At 39.5% G+C, this 20675-nt stretch overlaps 1 protein-coding gene across 9 annotated transcripts in view; it reads left to right on the top strand.

The window, feature by feature from the left end:
- The window catches only part of PSPC1 (paraspeckle component 1), a 172200-nt gene that overhangs the window by 56154 nt on the left and 95371 nt on the right, over positions 1-20675 (top strand). For 5 of the 9 annotated variants that reach the window (XM_040340544.1, XM_040340545.1, XM_040340542.1 and 2 more), the window contains exons 7-8: positions 1239-1296; positions 13654-13823. The exons of 2 other annotated variants lie outside the window; for them this stretch is intronic. In XM_040340544.1, the coding sequence (XP_040196478.1) occupies positions 1239-1296; positions 13654-13823 (228 nt within the window). Of the gene's footprint in view, positions 1-1238; positions 1297-13653; positions 13824-18440; positions 19090-20675 lie in introns of those variants that run through there. 2 more of the 9 variants (XM_040340541.1, XM_040340547.1) reach the window with 2 other exon arrangements.

Raw genomic sequence — 20675 nt, forward strand, 5'->3', positions numbered from 1 at the left:
ATTGGTATTTTTTTGTGTGCGTTTTGCCAATATGGAAGAAAAAAAAGCCATGTTTTATAACTCAATGCTGCTAATGATGTAATAAAATGTGTTTATTGTAGTGTCTAAGGTTGCAACCCATGATTGTTGTCGTCCATATGGTTGTATTATAAGATTTTTCAAGCAATGCTCTTTGACTCCTATGAATACAAGGATTAGACAGGTTAGACCATTTTTACAAACAAATGTATAAATAGTTGTTTAAAAATGGTTCTTACAAAAAGATTTCTCTTCACTTTTTTGTGAATCTTGACTCTCCTAAAATGGCTTCTATAGTGGCTCTTTGCTTTTTAAGTACTGATAAAATAAATAAACTGCACACTGTTTAAATTGAGTTTTTTCCCATTTAATGTAGTTCATAACACTAAAGATATTTTTGTTCAGAATCAATCACTCAGTAGTATCTGCACTTATGATTATAATTTTGCTCCATTTGAAATTGGTTGACATTAAATACTAAAATCTGTTGTAGATGACTTGTGTATCCATTCAGAGGGACATTTTTATCCAGGAACAAACTCCCCCCCCCCCCTCCTCTCCAAAGGCTTTCACATATATGTATCACATGTATGATGTGCATTTGTGGTTCATGCACCAGTCTAAGAAGAATGTCCTGGGACAATTTGTATGGTTCTCCTAAAATGTAAAATATGCTTCAATAAAATGAAAAATATGAATGCTTTGTGTGCCACAAATAACTGTTGCATTGTAAGAAATGTAAGGAAATTGGATGTTTCTGATATTCAAAATTTTCGTTTGGAAGCTCAACTGAGAACAAATTCGTTTTTTTTTTTTTTTTGTTTGTTTTTAAGAATGTCCATGTTTGTGTATTTAAACATATTAGATTTACATACATTTTAGCTTGTGCTTAATTTTTGTAGTGGCAAAATGTTTCTTCTATTTGTGTTTTAGAGAACTAGGTAGGACTTCTATTTGAGTAGTCATGTGAAGCCCAATCATGCTTTTCTGCTATTGACTTGAATTTGTGTTGGAAATTTACAGTAACTTTTCTAGCTGAGTGGGGACGACTAGTCATGCTTTGCCTAAGTACACAACTCTGTTCTCCCTTTTTGTACTTTACAGACAAACATTTTCTGGTTCTCTTTATCATTACTTATTTTATTTTTATTTTTTGCAATGCTTTAAAAGCCTTTAACCAAATGTTTTAGGTTGACTGTGAAAACTATGTTTATTTTCAGAGAGAACAGGATATGAGAATGGGTGATATGGGCGTCCGTGGAGCAATAAACATGGGAGGTAGGGATATTTACTGAAAAAGTCCTTTTTTGTTTTAAATTATTCATTTAAACACGGTAATTGGAAAACTGTATGCAAGTGTAATATTCTCAAAATGGAAAAAGGAAATCTGTACTAAGTTATGCAGCTCATCGTGTATTCTGGGAATTACAACTGAAATTTTTAGTTCTCTGAATATTTGTTGTCCGAAACATGGAGGTGCTAGCAAGCCAGGTTAAAAATGAACTCCAGCCTTAATTTTCCGTCCTTCCGGATTTTTTATAGTTGTATGACAAGGCAAAGTTTATTTAAAAAACAAAAACAAAGTGGTACATACCTGCAATACATGAATTTTCCTATCCTTTTTTTTTTTTTTTTTATCCTTTTTAAAGACCCGTCAAGTACAGATCCTATTCGATCTGCAAGAAATGCATTTGACTGTTATCCCCTATGCTGCCATACCCGTGTTTGCATTTTTTGCATACATATTTAAAATGTATAGTTTAAGCCAACAGATTGGAAAAAACCCGCAAAAATATATTTTCTGAAAGCATGGATTTTGGTAAAATTAAGTTGTCTAAAAACGTACATGTATTTGTGGGTAGGGGGAGCTTGCGCGCCCGCCACCCCGGTTATGCTGTCATTCGCTACAGCACAAGCCGATCAGCGGATCTTGACCAATGATTTGTGTCCGGTATCAGCTGAGGGAATGACAGAAGAGAGCTCTGTGCCAATTGACGACACAGGACTCTACAGTAAACATAGGGAGTAAAAACAGGCACATTGCTCAGTAGAAGCGCATATTATACACTAAAAATGTAGACACATAGTTAACCCTTTGCCCCTAAATCTTAACCCCCTTCCCAGCCAGTGTCAGTACAGTGATCATGTACATTATCGCCACTGATCACTGTGTCACCGATGGTGTCAAATTGCCCTCCCGACAACAGTCCCACTATAAGTCGCTGATCCCTGCCATTACCAGTATATATAAAATTTCAGTATCTGTTTGTAGACGCTATAACTTATACGCGAACAGTTAATTTAAACTTGGGATTTATTTTTTGTCAGACATAGCAGAATACATTGTTGGCCTAATCTTTTAAGGATTTTTTTTTTATTTTTTTTTTATATAACCGAAAATAAATGACATTATCTTTTTCCAAAAATGTTCTATCTTGTTTTATATGGTTGAAAAACATGAAAAAAATATCAGTGGTGATCAAATGCCACCAAAAGAAAGCTCAATGTGTGTGAAATTATAAATTCTGGTTGGGTACAGTGTTATATTACCGTGCAGTTACCACTTAAAGTAGGTTAGTGCTAAATGGCACAAAATGCCTGGTCATGAAGGGGGTAAAATCTTCCAATGCTTAAGTGGTAGGGGGTAAATTCTAATGATTGGGGAAACCATATTTGTGAATCTAATCACATAACCTCAGCTGCATAAGGTTTGGCGAAGTGGGGGTGAAGTCTGCAGGGGGGGGAGTATCGGCAAGAGGAATACACGGATCCTCCCAGTAATAAGCTGTGCAGGGGTGTGTGTCGGCACAAGTCTGACCACCGGAGGACAGGCTGGCTCAGCACAGCCAGAAACTGACCACACTGGGATGGATAAGCTTCTAGTTTGAAATAGGAAAGCAAAGGGACTGGCAGGTCAACCAGTACTTCACACACAAGAAGGAATTCAAAGAGAACCGGATACTCTCCAGTACATGCTACAACAGCTACATGTCAGCAATATGAAATGCTTTGATATACACTTTTTTAAGAGTAATTCCAGGCAATCAACTAAAAAGTCTTGTGTGGATTTTTCTTTTTCCTTACCCTTCCGTCTGTCAATAGATGTTGACTTATCGCTTGTATTTCATTGTCTGCAAACTAGACAGGATGCTCAATATACGATGGTGCTGAGTAACTAAATGGTGGAATTTTATCTTTCTGACTATACAGTATATCGGAGGTGTCCGTAAAACGGACTGAACAGTGTTGCAAGACACATTTAAAAAATTCATACTATATACAGTATGTAGCGCAACCATTTTGGCCTGGAGTTCTGCTTTAACATGATAGGAAATAAGGGGAAATCTCCATTGGGGGCACGGCGATTAAAAATAATTAGGTTTCTCGCACTTGCTCTGCTAAAGTTTTTTATTTTTTGTTTGCGGTCGTTTTCTTGGAGCCTTTACCTTGTTTCTTTTTGCAAGTGACATGTCGCCTTCATAAAATCTCCCAATCAAGGCTACAGTGCAGTAAAAAATCTGACACATTCTGACTATTTCTCAGTCTATGGAAAATTCAAATAGAAAATATTTAAGATTCTTTTTTTTTTTTTTCTGTTTAATTCCCAGAATATTTTACCATATCCCTAATTTCTGATACGTGTTTTATGCCTGTATAATGTGTACTTGTGACCTTAATGAAAATGGATTATATTCATTCACGTAGATTAAGTGACTGTAGGGTATAGCATAATGCTCTTGAAATACTGTTTAGTCCTCTTTGATTCATCCCTGAAAATGGTGAAATGTGCTTTCCTGTAAAATGAAAATTCCTTGTGGAATATGGGCTGTGTAATACTGTATTTAGTATGACAATGGTTATTGGGGGTGGTTTGTACTGACTACAAATCTTGTTTACTCTTCAAATATTTTGATATGTAAATGACCAAATGGTACAATCTATTTTATTGTGCAATGTTTACTGCCATTCTTCTTGCAAATGGTTACTCCTGTGCCTATCTCTGTGTTTTAAATATATATAGATGATGGGAAACTGGTTTATTTATAAAATTCTCTAGAGAAATCTAGTCATATTTACCACAGTGAATTTACTGCCATTTGAGAGCCCATTCACACAAAGGCAACACGACTTCCAGCGCGACTTTGGGAGGCAACTTGGTCACGACTTGAGTATGAATCAAAGCGCGACTTGGGACGACTTCAGCACGACTTGCAACACGACTTGAAATTGCCTCCAGAAGGGGGCACTTCATGCCAAATTTTAAATAAAAAAACCGGCATGGGTTCCCCGACAAGAGCATACCTGGCCCTTGGGTCTGGGTCTGGTATGGCTTTCAAGGGGAACCCCCTACGCCAAAAAAAAATGGTGTGGGGGTCCCCCAAAATCCATACCAGACCCCTATCCGAGCATGCAGCCCGGCCGCAGACCCCAATGGCCAGGGTTGTCGTGAAGAGGCCCTTGTCCCTATCAACATGGGGACAGGATGGTTTGGAGGGCCACAGGTCGCCCCCCCCTGCCCCAAAGCACCCCCCCCACATGTAAAGGGCCTGGTATGGTTCGGGAGCAGGGGGGGCACTCGCTCGTCCCCGCCCCCTTTCCTGACCGGCCAGGCTGCATGCTCGAAAAAGGGTCTGGCTTTTGGGGGGACCCCCACGCCGTTTTTTCCCAGCGTAGGGGTTTCCCCTTGAAATCCATACCAGACCCAAGGGCCTGGTATGCTCCTGGAGGGGAACCCATGCCGTTTTTTTATATAAAATTTGCCGTGGAGTTCCCCTGTGGGAGGGAGGTGTTTGCGTTAGAACAGGTTCACACTGGGGCGACTTCCTGTAAAGTTGCCTCACTGTGAACGGGGATCAGACTTCCATTGAAATCAATGGGTACAAGTCGCCTAGAAGTCGGATTGAAGTAGTACAGGAACCTTTTTTCAAGTCGGAGCGACTACAGTAGTATGCATTAAGACAGCTCCTTTCACATTGATTTCTTCATGCAGCGCGACTTGAGGCGACTAGGGGCTCTTGAAGTCGGATCCATAGTCAGACCTGTGTGAATGGGCTCTTAGAGGTCTATTTATAAAATATTCATTGCACATATGTCAGATGCATTCATGCAAGCTGAAAATCTCTAGTTTAAAAGAAGTGAATTAAAAATTACAAACCATCATACTCAGCTAGGTGCAGCATGGATTCGATGCTGAATCTGTCCCCAGCTGGTCCTTCACTGATAACTGAGTGATCAAAGACAGCAGATTGCTCAGTTCTCGGGTCTGCTCTGAGCACAGAGCATGGACTGTCAGTCCTCCCTCTGTCCCTACAGCTTACTGAAACGTTGGGCCGTGGAGGGTGCAGGAGTGGGTGACTCAGGCTCTCAATGACAAACAGAGCCAGCTGCTGGGCAGATCCTGGACTGGCTCCGCGATGTCAGCCAACAGGCTTTAGCCTGCTTAATCTGGATCACAGAAGTGTAGAACTAAGAGTTCTGGCCATACTACTTTTAATGTTTTTATATCATCAGTTCCATCCAGTGGTCAAAGTGGTATAGTTTTCTGAAATGCCTCAGAAAACTATAATGCATTTTAGCCACTAGATGGAGCACAGGGATTACAATGTACAATATGGTGACATTTCGATACTTCTGACATTTGTGCAATTCATCTTAAATTGTTAAATGGACTCTATATATAAAATCAATATATTCTAACCAATTCTTGGGTAAGGATTTTTTTTTATATGTATATACATATATCTCTATCCATCCCTAATATTTTCAGCTGTTGATCTGGCCAGTAAACCTGTGTTTTCAGATCATTTTAGGAGATAAAGTTGCCCAGCAAAACTAGCAGTGTTGAGGCAAACTATTTAATGTGAACGAGGTTACTGATTGGGGGGGGGTCATCTGCTTTTTATTCATTTACATAAAATGTTTGCAGCAAAAACAGAATACCTTACTGTAACTAAAAAGCAAAAGTAAATGTGATAAATCCCAATCAATGTAATGAGGAAAATACAAATGTGATAAACCCTAATCGGAGAAAAAGGGAAATAACAAGTGATAATGGAAAACACACTTGGTGTGACTACATATGAATAAAAATCATAAAATGACTAGGTTATTCATATATGGTGAAAACAACTTAAAGCGGTTCTCCACCCTAAAGTGGAGTCCCGCTGATCGGAACCCTCCCCCCCTCCGGTGTCACATTTGACACCTTTCAGGGGGGAGGGGGGTGCAGATACCTGTCTAAAGACAGGTATTTGCACCCACTTCCGGCCCGGCATTCACGGGCAAAAGACGGGCATTCCGTCACATCCCGTCTCCCCCCCCCCCGTTGTGTGCTGGGAACACTCGGCTCCCAGCACACAGCGGGAGCCAATCGGCTGGCGCGACTCGCGCATGCGCCGTAGGGAACCGGGCAGTGAAGCCGCAGCGCTTCACTTCCTGGTTCCCTGAGCGTGGATGGCGGGGGAAGCAGCAGAGAGACGAGCGATCGCTCGTGCTCTGCTGCGATCGGCGCTGGACTCCAGGACAGGTAAGTGTCCTCATATTAAAAGTCAGCAGCTGCAGTATTTGTAGCTGCTGGCTTTTAATATTATTTTACCGTGGCACATCCGCTTTAAGGTGATTATATTATAATACCTCTAATTAAATAGAGCAAATATATCATAATTAATAAAAGTAATGATGGTCAAATGTTGAACCTTCATCCAAATATTACTTACACCAAAAAAAAAATTGAAATTGATGGTGAAAAAAGTCCAAAGTGAAAAAAACTGAAGCAAAAAAGTCCCAATTATGATGATCATGGTGTGAAGGGTTATTCAATGTGCTTCCTTATAGATACAAAGACAGGGCGGTGTAAAAAGGTCCTAGGGAAAGATCCTTCATCCAAAGTAATGGACACCCAAAGTGAGCAGGTAGTCTCCTTACCATAAAAGACCACAACAGCGGTCTCGGCAGACACAGGGAATTCATGTCTCCCAGAAACCCATGGGATGTCTCAGATTGCTAAGATCGGTGTCACTCAAACATAAGCAGTATATACTCTCGTGTTGTAGTACTTGAGTGAAATTTAATAAGCTTAAAATGAATTGCACTTACAAAATTCAAGGTTGAATTCGCAGTATAAAATTAATCGGGCAGCGGCGTCTCTTCTGGCTTCCTATGTGCCGTGACCATCGACCACACACTTGAGTAAATGGTATTTCCTGGGTGTTAACAAACGGTTCCTCAGAGTTAAAGGCTCAACATGTTTTGAGAAAACACACTTCAATTAGAATATGATATAGGACATTGTATAATACGTATTAGTATCTGTATACATTTTAATAAGTGAACTCACCAATGAATTGGTGCAAATGAGAAGAATTAGAAGTTGCCCGTGCTCTACAGACGCAGCAGCTGAATAAACACACTTGCTCCGTGACTGTCGTCCTCCGTTCTGCTGTCCCCCTCTGTGCTCCGTGACTGTCCTTCTTCGTGCTCCGTGACGGTCGTCCCTCTTCTGCTGTCCCCCTCCGTTCTACCGCTCCCTCTGATCGATCTGTCAGGATGAAGAGCGTAGTAAGGTAGGCGGCTGAAAAAACCCGCTCCCTTTGTTTTACGAATGAACAGACAGTGATTACTGACTCTGTTCATTCACATAACTGGAACATTGTAACTTGTGATTACGATGCTTCAGTTTATGAATGGAGAGGAGCCGCTGTCTCCTCTGCATTCATTTTTAGCGCAGCTGAGGCTGCAGAGAAAGGGACTGGGAAATTCCTATCCTCAGTCCCTTTCTCTGTCACAAAGGGGAGTTGTCAGGGGTGTGTTAAGACCCCTGATTTTTCACCAAAGCCCCCCAACAGGACTAAAATAGAAAAAAAAAAAAAGCATTGCAATAAATGAATTGTAAAAAAAAAACACACTGGTGAGGCGTGCAAATGGGCATTGTTGGCCCTATTTTTCCACTTAAAGAAGCTGCTGCATTCTCACCCTAGGCTTCTATTTGAGTCTCAATAAGTTTTTCCAGGTTTTTTTTTGGTGGTAAAATTGGGTGCCTCGGCTTATATTCGGATCGGCTTATACTCGAGTATATACGGTAAATAAATACACACGTGCTTACATTAATGATAATAAAATAACTTGATTCCAATGCAGCCTAAAAGAGGTGGATGCAGATTTTTGGATGTACTAGGAAACTCTATGGTGGAATAAACAAATCAATCAGTTCTCTGCTAGATACAGGCATTCCGTAATAACTTCCACATCTACAAACATATGTTCCACAAATATTGGGAAGTACCTTGATTAGACCCAGGATTGCCAATGGAATGTTTGAGCGCCTTAGCCACTACAGACCATACTGGTGATTGAAATGCCCACAATAAGATGGTCTAAGTGGAATAATACTGTAGATGGAACATATCCATGTATAAATTACCAGCTGATCGCAGGGAATCATATCTTGATACAATTAGTGTGAGTTAAATGTAGCTTAGTTAAATTTAGGGTTGCCCACAGGTTATAAAAGCATCTTCACCATTACAGACAATATTGGGATGGATAGGAAGCCCTCAGTATATCCAATCTATTAACAAAATATGAGCATAATAATAAGCTGGTTTAATGGTAGGAGAAGCTGAAAGGGGCCAATTCTGACACGATGTAACACTGATTATAAAGACACTTACCCTTAAAGAGTGAGTGCTTCACAAGATCTGCATAGAATTGCAACCACCAACAATCGGGCTGCCAATAAATGAGGTGTCCCGGGCAACTCCACTCCCCAAAGCATCTGAGGAGTAAAGTTTTGGCCTCGCTGTTTTATCCACCCCGCTCGAGTGGGCGTCTGACGTCACTCGAGCTGGCCAGAAAGGTACACCGCACAGAAAAGCCGCAAGGAGCGGTTCCGGTGCTGAAAGGCAGAAGTATACGAGAGTAAAGCAGATGGAAGATGTCTCATTGTGCCATTGGCGGACTGTTGTCCAACCTCCTCTCAGATTCTGGGAGGGGCGGCACCAATCCTCAATGGCTTGAGTGGCCACATATTCCCCACAGTGTCAATTCCCTCTAACCGATGCCAGGTGTCGGCAGTGAAAGTGTGTGCCGCTGTCTCTCTGCAGATCAACGCAAACTAGAAATGCTTAAAGATAAGTTATCCATGCATGTGAAAACATGCTATAGCAATTGACCCAAAATGTTTCAGGCGATATGATCATTTGTAAACATGCGTCAAGACTAGTGGTGGATTTTTAAATGTATACAATACTGCAATAGTTTATTGTTACTGGCTAGATCACCAGGTAAAATTAAGACAAAAAAGCCTAAAGGGGAAACTTTTTTGCAGCTACCACACTTTAAGAATGGTAAGCTGCCAAATGTATAACATTTACCTTCGTATAATACCTCTTTATTGAATGTGTCATGAATCTGTATACATTGCATTTTTTGTCGTTTTTCACAAGACATAAAACGTTTTCCCCCACACACGGTCATTTAAAGTGACGTTTTAAAAAAAAAAGTATTTTTTTTCATCACATAAAGTGATGGTGTGTACGCGGCATCAGGGTTTCATTACAAGTATATACTTCACCAACATACTATGCTGCATCCTACAGGTGAATAGACCCTGGCCAAAAACATGCAGGCTTGCCCAGACATAACCTCTCCAATACAGCCTCAATTTATGTTTATTTTTTATTTTTTTCCCTATGGATTTCCACTGCCTATTCTATACACCTGTGATATCCAGAATAGGTTGTCTATGGCCTTGTGGCTAAAGAGACGGTACCTGGACCCTGCCGGCTACATGAGCCTAGGTACCAGGTATCTGGAAATTTTGATGGTGGGATGCTCTACAGGTCCAGTGTGGTGATCCCCTAAGGCAGAATCGTAATCGTGCCCCAGAATTTCCTCTGAGGCAAGTCCACCAGAAGCGATTCAGTTCGCATGCGCCGCGCTTTATAAGTTTTTCATTCATTTTCATTCATTCATTCATTCAGTGAAGGTTGGGCTTTGTAACTGCTGTGTAGCCCTTTTGTGGGACAATTATAGGTGGTGGTTTTCAAAATGCTACCTTTTGAACCCATCGGTGATATTGGCTTGACACCTCTTGCTTGCCAGTTTGTCCTTTCGTAGCCATTACTTTCACTTGTAGAATCTTGGAGCTGGCTGCTTTCATTGGTAAAAAGCCTTTCTTGGTCCTCTTCTGGGATAATATTGTGGTAAGGCCTTGGCCCTATATTTTTTCCTTCTACCGGACCCCAGGACATAGGGTGTTTTGACAAAGATAAAACACAGGAAAATGATCTTCATTTATTGGTTGTGATCTGCACTGTGCAGGTATACAGCTACTTTTGGACAGTCCTGATTCACTGTTTATTTTATTAGACTTTTTTTTCTGCTGGAGGGTCCTTGTAAGAGACAGGCTCCATCCCATTTCCACAATTTTTCTGTGCATTTTGTTAACTTATTCAAAGGTGGGTATTAAGGAAAAGGGTTCTAAATTTTCTAGTCCAAGCCCATTCTACCAGGAATGTCTGTGCTTCCTGTGTGGATCAACATCAAGCTTCAAATGTACAAGGTTGTGAGCTTTTGCTACTTGGTCTTCTGTTCACACGTTTACGAAGTTAGGGGTAGACATTCTCGCCTCCGTGGATGCCAGTTTTGGAAGGAAGGCCATGCAGGTGGCTCTACAGTGGAGATTAATTTTGTTCTGGATTTAGCTGTTGACCACCCCTCATGTTCAGTGCTTTGGGGCATGCCACCAGACGTAGATGTGAAGAAACCCTGTGTCCTGGTATGCAAGATAAAGAAATTTAGGATTTTTGGCTTCTCTGTAAAAAATATTTTCTTGAGTACATAAGAGGACACATGGATCCCCTCCCTCTTTGTGTATTCATCTTTGCTTAATGCAAAATGATGGCTGTTCTTTGAAAGGGATAATGCCTGGGCAGGGAAGCCTGCCCTGCCCTTCTTTTTATTTTTTTTTATTTTTTTAACTGTTCAGTTACCTGTAGACGGCTACATTGACCCCGGATTTAATGAAGCACAGTGGTTCAATTCCAGCAGATGTGGCTCCCCAAATCAACACAGACTGTGGAAACTTCACACTGGACTTCAAGCATCTTGCAGTGTGTGCCTCTCCATTGTTCCATCATACTCTGGGTCCTTGGTTTCCAAATGAGATTCAAAGTTTGCTATCAACCGAAAAGAGGAATTTGGACCACTGAGCAACAGACAAGGCCTGTTTCTGACGTTTTGTTTGTTCAGGAGTGGCTTCACAAGAGGAATACGACATTTGAAGCCCATGTCCAGGATCATCTGTGTCGGGTGACTCTTGATGCACTGACTCCAGCCTCAGTCCACTTCTTGTGAAAGTCCCCTACACTTTTAAAATGGCTTTTTCCTGACAATCCTCTCCATGCTGCGGTCATCCCTGCTGCTTGTGCACCTTTTTCTTCCACACTTTTCCCTTCTACATAACTTTCTGTTAATGTGCTTGATACAGCACTTTGGGAACATCCAACTTCTTTTGCAATTACCTTTTGAGGCTTTCCTTCCTTGTGGAGGGTGTCAATGATGGTTTTCTGCACAACCGTCAGCAGTCTTTCCCATGATTTGTGATTCCTTCTGAACCAGACTGAGACCATTTATAGGCTCGGGAACACTTTGCAGTTGTTTATGGCTTAAATTTTTGATTAGAGTGGGACACTTTGAGCCAAGAATATTGCACCTTTTCACAAAATTAAAATTTTCAGAGATTGTAGATTTGGGGTTTTCATGAGCTGTAAGCCATAATCGTCACAATTATGACAAATCACAGCTTGAACTATCTTGCTTTGCATGTAATGACTCTCTCTCTTATATTAGTTTTAACCTTTTAAGTTGCAATCATGAAATTAACTTGTGCGCGATATTCTAATTTTTCGCGTATCGCCTGTATATGCAATAAATCGGAGGGAATCGCAAGACTCAGCTTTACAACCACATTACTTGATTAAATTGACCTCCCAGGTTCATCCATTTCCAAAGCTACAGTGATCCTGGGTTGAGCAGACTGCATGAGGACTGTAGGGATCATTGTCTTAGAACAGAGTAGTATTTGCTCATACTCTTCCCCCCCCCCCCACGTTTTGAGTGCATTTTTATAGTTTTGAAAGTGTGTGTGTGTGTGTGTGTGTGTGTGTGTGTGTGTGTGTTTTGTGAGCAGTATGGTTTGCTTCTCTTCCTTTTGGGCTCTGATTGCATATAAAAGCTGGAGCAGATTGAAGATTTTTTTTGTGGGTAGAGCCTTTTATTGACACACTTGCACATTTCATAATGGAGATTTTTGTTGCATTGCCTTTATGACATTTGTATTTGTCGTTTTCAGCGCAGAACATTTATACACATTCTTGCAGCTTTAGGTGATTTAGAGTGCCTACTTACATTGGTCCATGCCTACTATACTCAATGGAGCAAAAAATAAATAAATAATAAAATAAACGCCAATATGGCCACTGGCTCAAATGATGCCCAGCAATGCCATCAGTGCCACCCAGTGCTGCCTATGAGTGCCCATCAGTGCAGCATACCAGCGGCGCTTATCGGTGCTCATCAGTGCCACCATATCAGTGCCCATAATTGAACAAGAAAACTTACTTATTTACAAAAAAATTAACAGAAAAAAAATAAACTAATTTTTTTTTTCAAAAATGTCGATCTATTTTTAGTCGTGCAAAAAATTTAAATTGCAGAGGTGATCAAATACCACCAAAAAGCTCTATTTGTGGCAACAAAATTATAAAAATTTCATTTGGGTACAGTCTAGCATGACCGCGCAATTGTCATTCAAATTGCGACAGTGCTGAAAGCTGAAAATTGGCTTGGGCAGGAAGGTGCGTAAGTGCCTGGTATGGAAGTGGTTAATAAAGATGGATGGATATGTGTGTAAAGTGTTTATTAGAAAATGTATGCAGTGAGGATCCCTGTGGGTCATTGTTTAGCACCTCATCTAATTTTAGTCAATTCTCTAAAGCATATTTCAGGTGGAATTTCAATTGACAAACCTAGTCTGATACTTTTTTCAAATAAAAAATAAAACCTTTTCAGTTCTGCACAGTTCAACTAAACTTTCAACAATGTACATCTATATATTGTGTTTTTTTTTTTCCAAGAAGTATTTATTTTTTATTTTATTTTTTTTATGCAACAAAATTTCACAAAGCATTCTGAAAGCTTCTTCCACAATAAGGCATTACATTGTTAATGTTTCTGAATTTACTTTGTGTATGTATTGGCTCTAAAACAAGTTTATTTACCAAAAAATGCACTTTAATGTGCTCTCAGCGCTTTTGTGCATTAAATCCATTACCAAAACATGACACTGCACAATAAAGCATGCTATCTTAGAAAATTAACTATGTCGTAAAAGTATTGAAAGACATTATTGTAGTTTATATTGTAGTCTATACATATATATTTTGTTCCCTTCTCCTGGATATACATTTCCTGTTGGAATACAATTTTGTGCTATGAGTTAACTACTGATAACTGCTTAATGCATTGCCTGTGAATACCAGAACAGCTGTGTGTGTTTTTTTTCCTCAAGGATTACTTCATTGTGTAATTTACAATAGACATAGGACATTTCTAAGTATAGATTGTTTCACATAGATGCATACAATCCAGCACCTGCTGGTACCCAAGGTCCACCTCCCATGATGGGCATGAGCATGAACAACCGAGCAACTGTTTCGAGCCCTTCAATGGGTCCGGGTGCTTCAATGGGCTCTGAAGGAACTGCAAGCCTGGGAGCTGCAATGATACCAGATAATGGAGCAGTGGTAATGTATTTATAGTTTTTCTTTTTATATTGCATTTTCATTTGTGCTATGTAAAATGATTAGATTTTGGAATATTCAGTAAACTCAAAAAAAAAAAAATTTCCTCCTACAATAACATCCATAAGGCTTTTTTATTTATTTTTTCTCTATCGGCCATACACCCGCATAATGTCTGTGTACTGTTGAATAAATAAGGGGCAATTTCGTATTTTTCTAGATCGGTGAAATTGGTGTGTTGGCATGTAATAATCCTCATTACAAGGTCCACCAACCAGTATTGCACAAATTTCTCAATACTTAAAACTTTAATAACACTTTAGTTTTAAGTGCCAAGGCCATTGAAAACCTGCTAATCAGTATTTGTATTGACGCCATATATCTTTTTGTGCCTGCTGTTTTTTACAATGCTCTATTGACAGCAGTTGAGTTGACTACTTTTGTGGTGCCTCTTAAATATAGTATCTTGTGTAGATAATTTTTTGGTTGCAGTGCAACTTAAATATAAAAACCTTTTTTATTTATTTATTTTTTTGTAGCAGCTTTTAAGAGCTTGTAATATTTCTGGTAACTGTGCATTTTGTCACATTTGAAATCCTATTCATAATTTTAAATATATGGCTATATTTGATTATTTTTTTTTGAGAAAAACCGTGGTGGGTTTTCATAATTATATATATATATATATATATATATTATACAGGGAGTGCAGAATTATTAGGCAAATGAGTATTTTGACCACATCATCCTCTTTATGCATGTTGTCTTACTCCAAGCTGTATAGGCTCCAAAGCCTACTACCAATTAAGCATATTAGGTGATGTGCATCTCTGTAATGAGAAGGTGTGTGGTCTAATGACATCAACACCCTATATCAGGTGTGCATAATTATTAGTCAACTTCCTTTCCTTTGGCAAAATGGGTCAAAAGAAGGACTTGACAGGCTCAGAAAAGTCAAAAATAGTGAGATATCTTGCAGAGGGATGCAGCACTCTTAAAATTGCAAAGCTTCTGAAGCGTGATCATCGAACAATCAAGCGTTTCATTCAAAATAGTCAACAGGGTCGCAAGAAGCGTGTGGAAAAACCAAGGCGCAAAATAACTGCCCATGAACTGAGAAAAGTCAAGCGTGCAGCTGCCAAGATGCCACTTGCCACCAGTTTGGCCATATTTCAGAGCTGCAACTTCACTGGAGTGCCCAAAAGCACAAGGTGTGCAATACTCAGAGACATGGCCAAGGTAAGAAAGGCTGAAAGACGACCACCACTGAACAAGACACACAAGCTGAAACGTCAAGACTGGGCCAAGAAATATCTCATGACTGATTTTTCTAAGGTTTTATGGACTGATGAAATGAGAGTGAGTCTTGATGGGCCAGATGGATGGGCCCGTGGCTGGATTGGTAAAGGGCAGAGAGCTCCAGTCCGACTCAGACGCCAGCAAGGTGGAGGTGGAGTACCGGTTTGGGCTGGTATCATCAAAGATGAGCTTGTGGGGCCTTTTCGGGTTGAGGATGGAGTCAAGCTCAACTCCCAGTCCTACTGCCAGTTTCTGGAAGACACCTTCTTCAAGCAGTGGTACAGGAAGAAGTCTGCATCCTTCAAGAAAAACATGATTTTCATGCAGGACAATGCTCCATCACACGCGTCCAAGTACTCCACAGCGTGGCTGGCAAGAAAGGGTATAAAAGAAGAAAAACTAATGACATGGCCTCCTTGTTCACCTGATCTGAACCCCATTGAGAACCTGTGGTCCATCATCAAATGTAAGATTTACAAGGAGGGAAAACAGTACACCTCTCTGAACAGTGTCTGGGAGGCTGTGGTTGCTGCTGCACGCAATGTTGATGGTGAACAGATCAAAACACTGACAGAATCCATGGATGGTAGGCTTTTGAGTGTCCTTGCAAAGAAAGGTGGCTATATTGGTCACTGATTTGTTTTTGTTTTGTTTTTGAATGTCAGAAATGTATATTTGTGAATGTTAAGATGTTATATTGGTTTCACTGGTAAAAAGAAATAATTGAAATGGGTATATATTTTTTTTTGTTAAGTTGCCTAATAATTCTGCACAGTAATAGTCACCTGCACACACAGATATCCCCCTAAAATAGCTAAAACTAAAAACAAACTAAAAACTACTTCCAAAAATATTCAGCTTTGATATTAATGAGTTTTTTGGGTTCATTGAGAACATGGTTGTTGTTCAATAATAAAATTAATCCTCAAAAATACAACTTGCCTAATAATTCTGCACTCCCTGTATATATATATATATATATATATACACAGGGAGTGCAGAATTATTAGGCAAGTTGTATTTTTGAGGATTAATTTTATTATTGAACAACAACCATGTTCTCAATGAACCCAAAAAACGTATTAATATCAAAGCTGAATATTTTTGGAAGTAGTTTTTAGTTTGTTTTTAGTTTTAGCTATTTTAGGGGGATATCTGTGTGTGCAGGTGACTATTACTGTGCATAATTATTAGGCAACTTAACAAAAAAAAATATATACCCATTTCAATTATTTATTTTTACCAGTGAAACCAATATAACATCTCAACATTCACAAATATACATTTCTGACATTCAAAAACAAAACAAAAACAAATCAGTGACCAATATAGCCACCTTTCTTTGCAAGGACACTCAAGAGCCTGCCATCCATGGATTCTGTCAGTGTTTTGATCTGTTCACCATCAACATTGCGTGCAGCAGCAACCGCAGCCTCCCAGACACTGTTCAGAGAGGTGTACTGTTTTCCCTCCTTGTAAATCTCACATTTGATGATGGACCACAGGTTCTCAATGGGGTTCAGATCAGGTGAACAAGGAGGCCATGTCATTAGTTTTTCTTCTTTTATACCCTTTCTTGCCAGCCACGCTGTGGAGTACTTGGACGCGTGTGATGGAGCATTGTCCTGCATGAAAATCATGTTTTTCTTGAAGGATGCAGACTTCTTCCTGTAACACAGCTTGAAGAAGGTGTCTTCCAGAAACTGGCAGTAGGACTGGGAGTTGAGCTTGACTCCATCCTCAACCCGAAAAGGCCCCACAAGCTCATCTTTGATGATACCAGCCCAAACCAGTACTCCACCACGACCTTACTGGCGTCTGAGTCGGACTGGAGCTCTCTGCCCTTTACCAATCCAGCCACGGGCCCATCCATCTGGCCCATCAAGACTCACTCTCATTTCATCAGTCCATAAAACCTTAGAAAAATCAGTCTTGAGATATTTCTTGGCCCAGTCTTGACGTTTCAGCTTGTGTGTCTTGTTCAGTGGTGGTCGTCTTTCAGCCTTTCTTACCTTGGCCATGTCTCTGAGTATTGCACACCTTGTGCTTTTGGGCACTCCAGTGATGTTGCAGCTCTGAAATATGGCCAAACTGGTGGCAAGTGGCATCTTGGCAGCTGCACGCTTGACTTTTCTCAGTTCATGGGCAGTTATTTTGCGCCTTGGTTTTTCCACACGCTTCTTGCGACCCTGTTGACTATTTTGAATGAAACGCTTGATTGTTCGATGATCACGCTTCAGAAGCTTTGCAATTTTAAGAGTGCTGCATCCCTCTGCAAGATATCTCACTATTTTTGACTTTTCTGAGCCTGTCAAGTCCTTCTCTTGACCCATTTTGCCAAAGGAAAGGAAGTTGCCTAATAATTATGCACACCTGATATAGGGTGTTGATGTCATTAGACCACACCCCTTCTCATTACAGAGATGCACATTACCTAATATGCTTAATTGGTAGTAGGCTTTCGAGCCTATACAGCTTGGAGTAAGACAACATGCATAAAGAGGATGATGTGGTCAAAATACTCATTTGCCTAATAATTCTGCACTCCCTGTGTATGTATGTGTGTGTGTATGTGTGTGTGTGTATGTATGTATGTATATGTATATGTATATGTGTGTGTATATATATATATATATAATCTGTAAAAGCACAAACTTGTTTTTTTTTTATGCATTACCCAATTTTCAGTGGTAAATATTTTTTGACTAGCAGCTGAACTGTCGTAGCCTAAAATCTTTTAAATGTTTTGCGTTATAGCTATAGTTTCAAACACCTGTGTGCATGGAAAGTAGGTACTGTTAAAAATAAAGGAGAAAAAAAAATCAAAATTTGTCATATGCATACCAGATGGCTTTTTTTTTTATTTTTTATTTTTTTTCTCTTCTGTGCCATTGTTTCTATCTATATTTAAATGCTTGGTTCATGAACTGCTTTTATTTTATTTGTGTAGTTGAAACAACTGGTAAGACAAATGGTGATTGAGACTCGTTTATTTGGATAATTATAGTAGCGCTGTTGATACCAGTAGGAATTACTTATTAAAATGTAAAACCAGTTGTATTCAGATTTGCACAATCGGTGCATTTGAAATCCACTACTTTTTTGTATTTATTAAAATTTGTAGCACTTAAGTCCCTTTTTTTTTTTAAATTGTTTTTTTATCATCATACAGTTACTAATTTAACTGCTCCTTTCTTCCCTTTATGTACGACTCTACCGGACTGTCTACTGAACGTCGCTACGCACTTTTGTGAATTTTCCGATTTTATATTGACCAATATTAATTTTGCGGGACTGCGTGTTGAACCAATGTGTTTATAGCGCAATGATAGATTCTCCCAGCCATCTCCATCACAGATGGGAGCTCCCATGGTTAACAGAGCAGGGACTGAAGCTGCTCAGCCAGCAATGGGTGGTGTAAATACAGTTGGTGGTGGACCTGGTGGCTATGGTAGAGGAAGCCAAGGGGGAAACTTTGATGGATCTAACAAGCGTCACCGTTATTAGTGCACCATTCCTTCTCTGAATACATTTAGTATAAATTCCAGTGGAATGCCTTTTATTTTTTATTCATTTTTATTTTGAAACCTTGTTTTGTCACTTATAGCATTTCTAGAACTTTTTGTTATGTAACTTTACATTGTGTTTTGATCCATTGTAAAATCTGCCATGCCTCATTGTGAATGTTGAGTATTATTGGGATTTAATCTATTTGTAACCGTACTGTAAAATGTGCAGTTAAATCACAATAAAAGTATCTTGTTTTACTGTGAAATAAAGCAGTTTTAAAGGTAGGAATTTGGTGTCTAAACTTGATAAAATAAGTTCTTGTAGTAAAAATGTATCTGCTGCATTTCAACTACCTTTTTTGAGCAAACTTTTGTGTTTTCTGTTCTGAACTTGGAAAATGACTTAACGATAAACCAGTAATGTTCCTGTTAATAAACCTAGAATGCCACTTTGTGATGTACATGGATGAGTGCATTATTCCCGTTAGGACATTTTCTTCACACTTTCAAAGCAGTGAAATGCATGAATAAGAGAAATGTATTTTCAATAGCACCTTTTCACAGCAATAGATTGCACTGCATGCAGTGTGTTCTCATAAAGTCCTGCATGCTGCATTTTGGGTCCATTGACCAGAATTTACCTTTCAAATTGACATTCCTTCATGCACATTAGGGCAACATGTATTATCACATGGTATGAATGTAGCTTTACTTTGCATCCACCAGTGTAGAACATTAATTGACCAAGAGCTGCCTACATGGGTTTTTTTTTTTCCTCGTCGAAACATTGATTTCTACAGCAAAATCTATTCTGGTTTTATAAGAGTATCCTGGAATTGCATTGGACAGCAATTTTTTTCTTTTTTTGCTTCCTGAAACACTTGGTGACTGAGAGACCCCTTAAAACTTAACACACAATTTCAGAATTACTGTATCACATAGGAATCTTGAGAAATATAACTTTTAGCGAATTTTAGTGTAAGGACCACACATGTTTTTTGCAGCTGATTTTTGTTTGTACTTTGTGCCCAGTGCATTTCCCTGCAGTGTCTAGCAATTGTCAGCCAGCATTGATGGATTGTAGTTGCCTTGATGCTGTTTTTTTAATTGCAGTGCCCCAGTGAAATCTTTCACTATGTTAATTACGGACTGTACCTAGCTTTTCAGAAAACTCTAAGTGTGAATACAGAAAATGTATCTTCATTTATTTGTGACACTTCATGGTCTTCTATGCTGTGAGATATTTTCAACCAGTTGAATGTAGTTTGGTGCTCTGTAGTTGCCAAGAAAAGTCCCAATGACCTCCTTAAATCAGATCTTCAACCTGAGGATATATCTGACCTGTGGACCAAAAAAACTAAAAATAACATACACATTTTAGTAAATCCTCATACAAATACCTGAAAGTTACTCATGGTAATGAAATATAACATAAATAATTTTCCTACCATATAGCTGCAATTGGGTTCTCTAATCCCCCTCCAACAGTCCTACTGTGCTGTATAATGCTAGTGATGGTGGGGGGAGTTCAATCAATAGCTGGGTGTGTGCTATGTAAAACGGTACAAGTCACTACAAGGCTTTTTAACTGTAAAGTTTATGTTTTTTTATTTAAAATCTTCATTATATATTTTTACCTGCAGGTTGGTTTGCACACAGATTTTTTTTATTAATTTGTGTGCTTCTCTCTGCCATTCTCCTCTGGTAGTTGGTAAACTGACAGAAAAAAAAGCCAAGCTGGGAGCTGCCTGTATAGACCCAGAGCAGTGGGCGGGGCTTCACTGGCGATCATGAGGGGGAGTGGGCATAGCCTTGTCTGGATTTTTGTGGAGAATGAAATTCCAGGGCTTTCCATGGACTGGAGGGTGTCATCCCCCAGTGATGTCAGGACGGCACACTGTAGTCTCTTCAGAGAGGCAGCATGCAAAAGGGGACAACAGGCATTTAGAAATGGAGGAAGCACAATTGTCTCCTGCAGCTGAAAGCTCTCATGTTAACTCCCTTTAATGAGGAGACTAGGTAGATTGCTTAAAATCCTTTTTTGCAA

This window comes from Rana temporaria, chromosome 2 (assembly GCF_905171775.1).
Source record: "Rana temporaria chromosome 2, aRanTem1.1, whole genome shotgun sequence".
NCBI classification, from domain to species: Eukaryota; Metazoa; Chordata; class Amphibia; order Anura; family Ranidae; genus Rana; species Rana temporaria.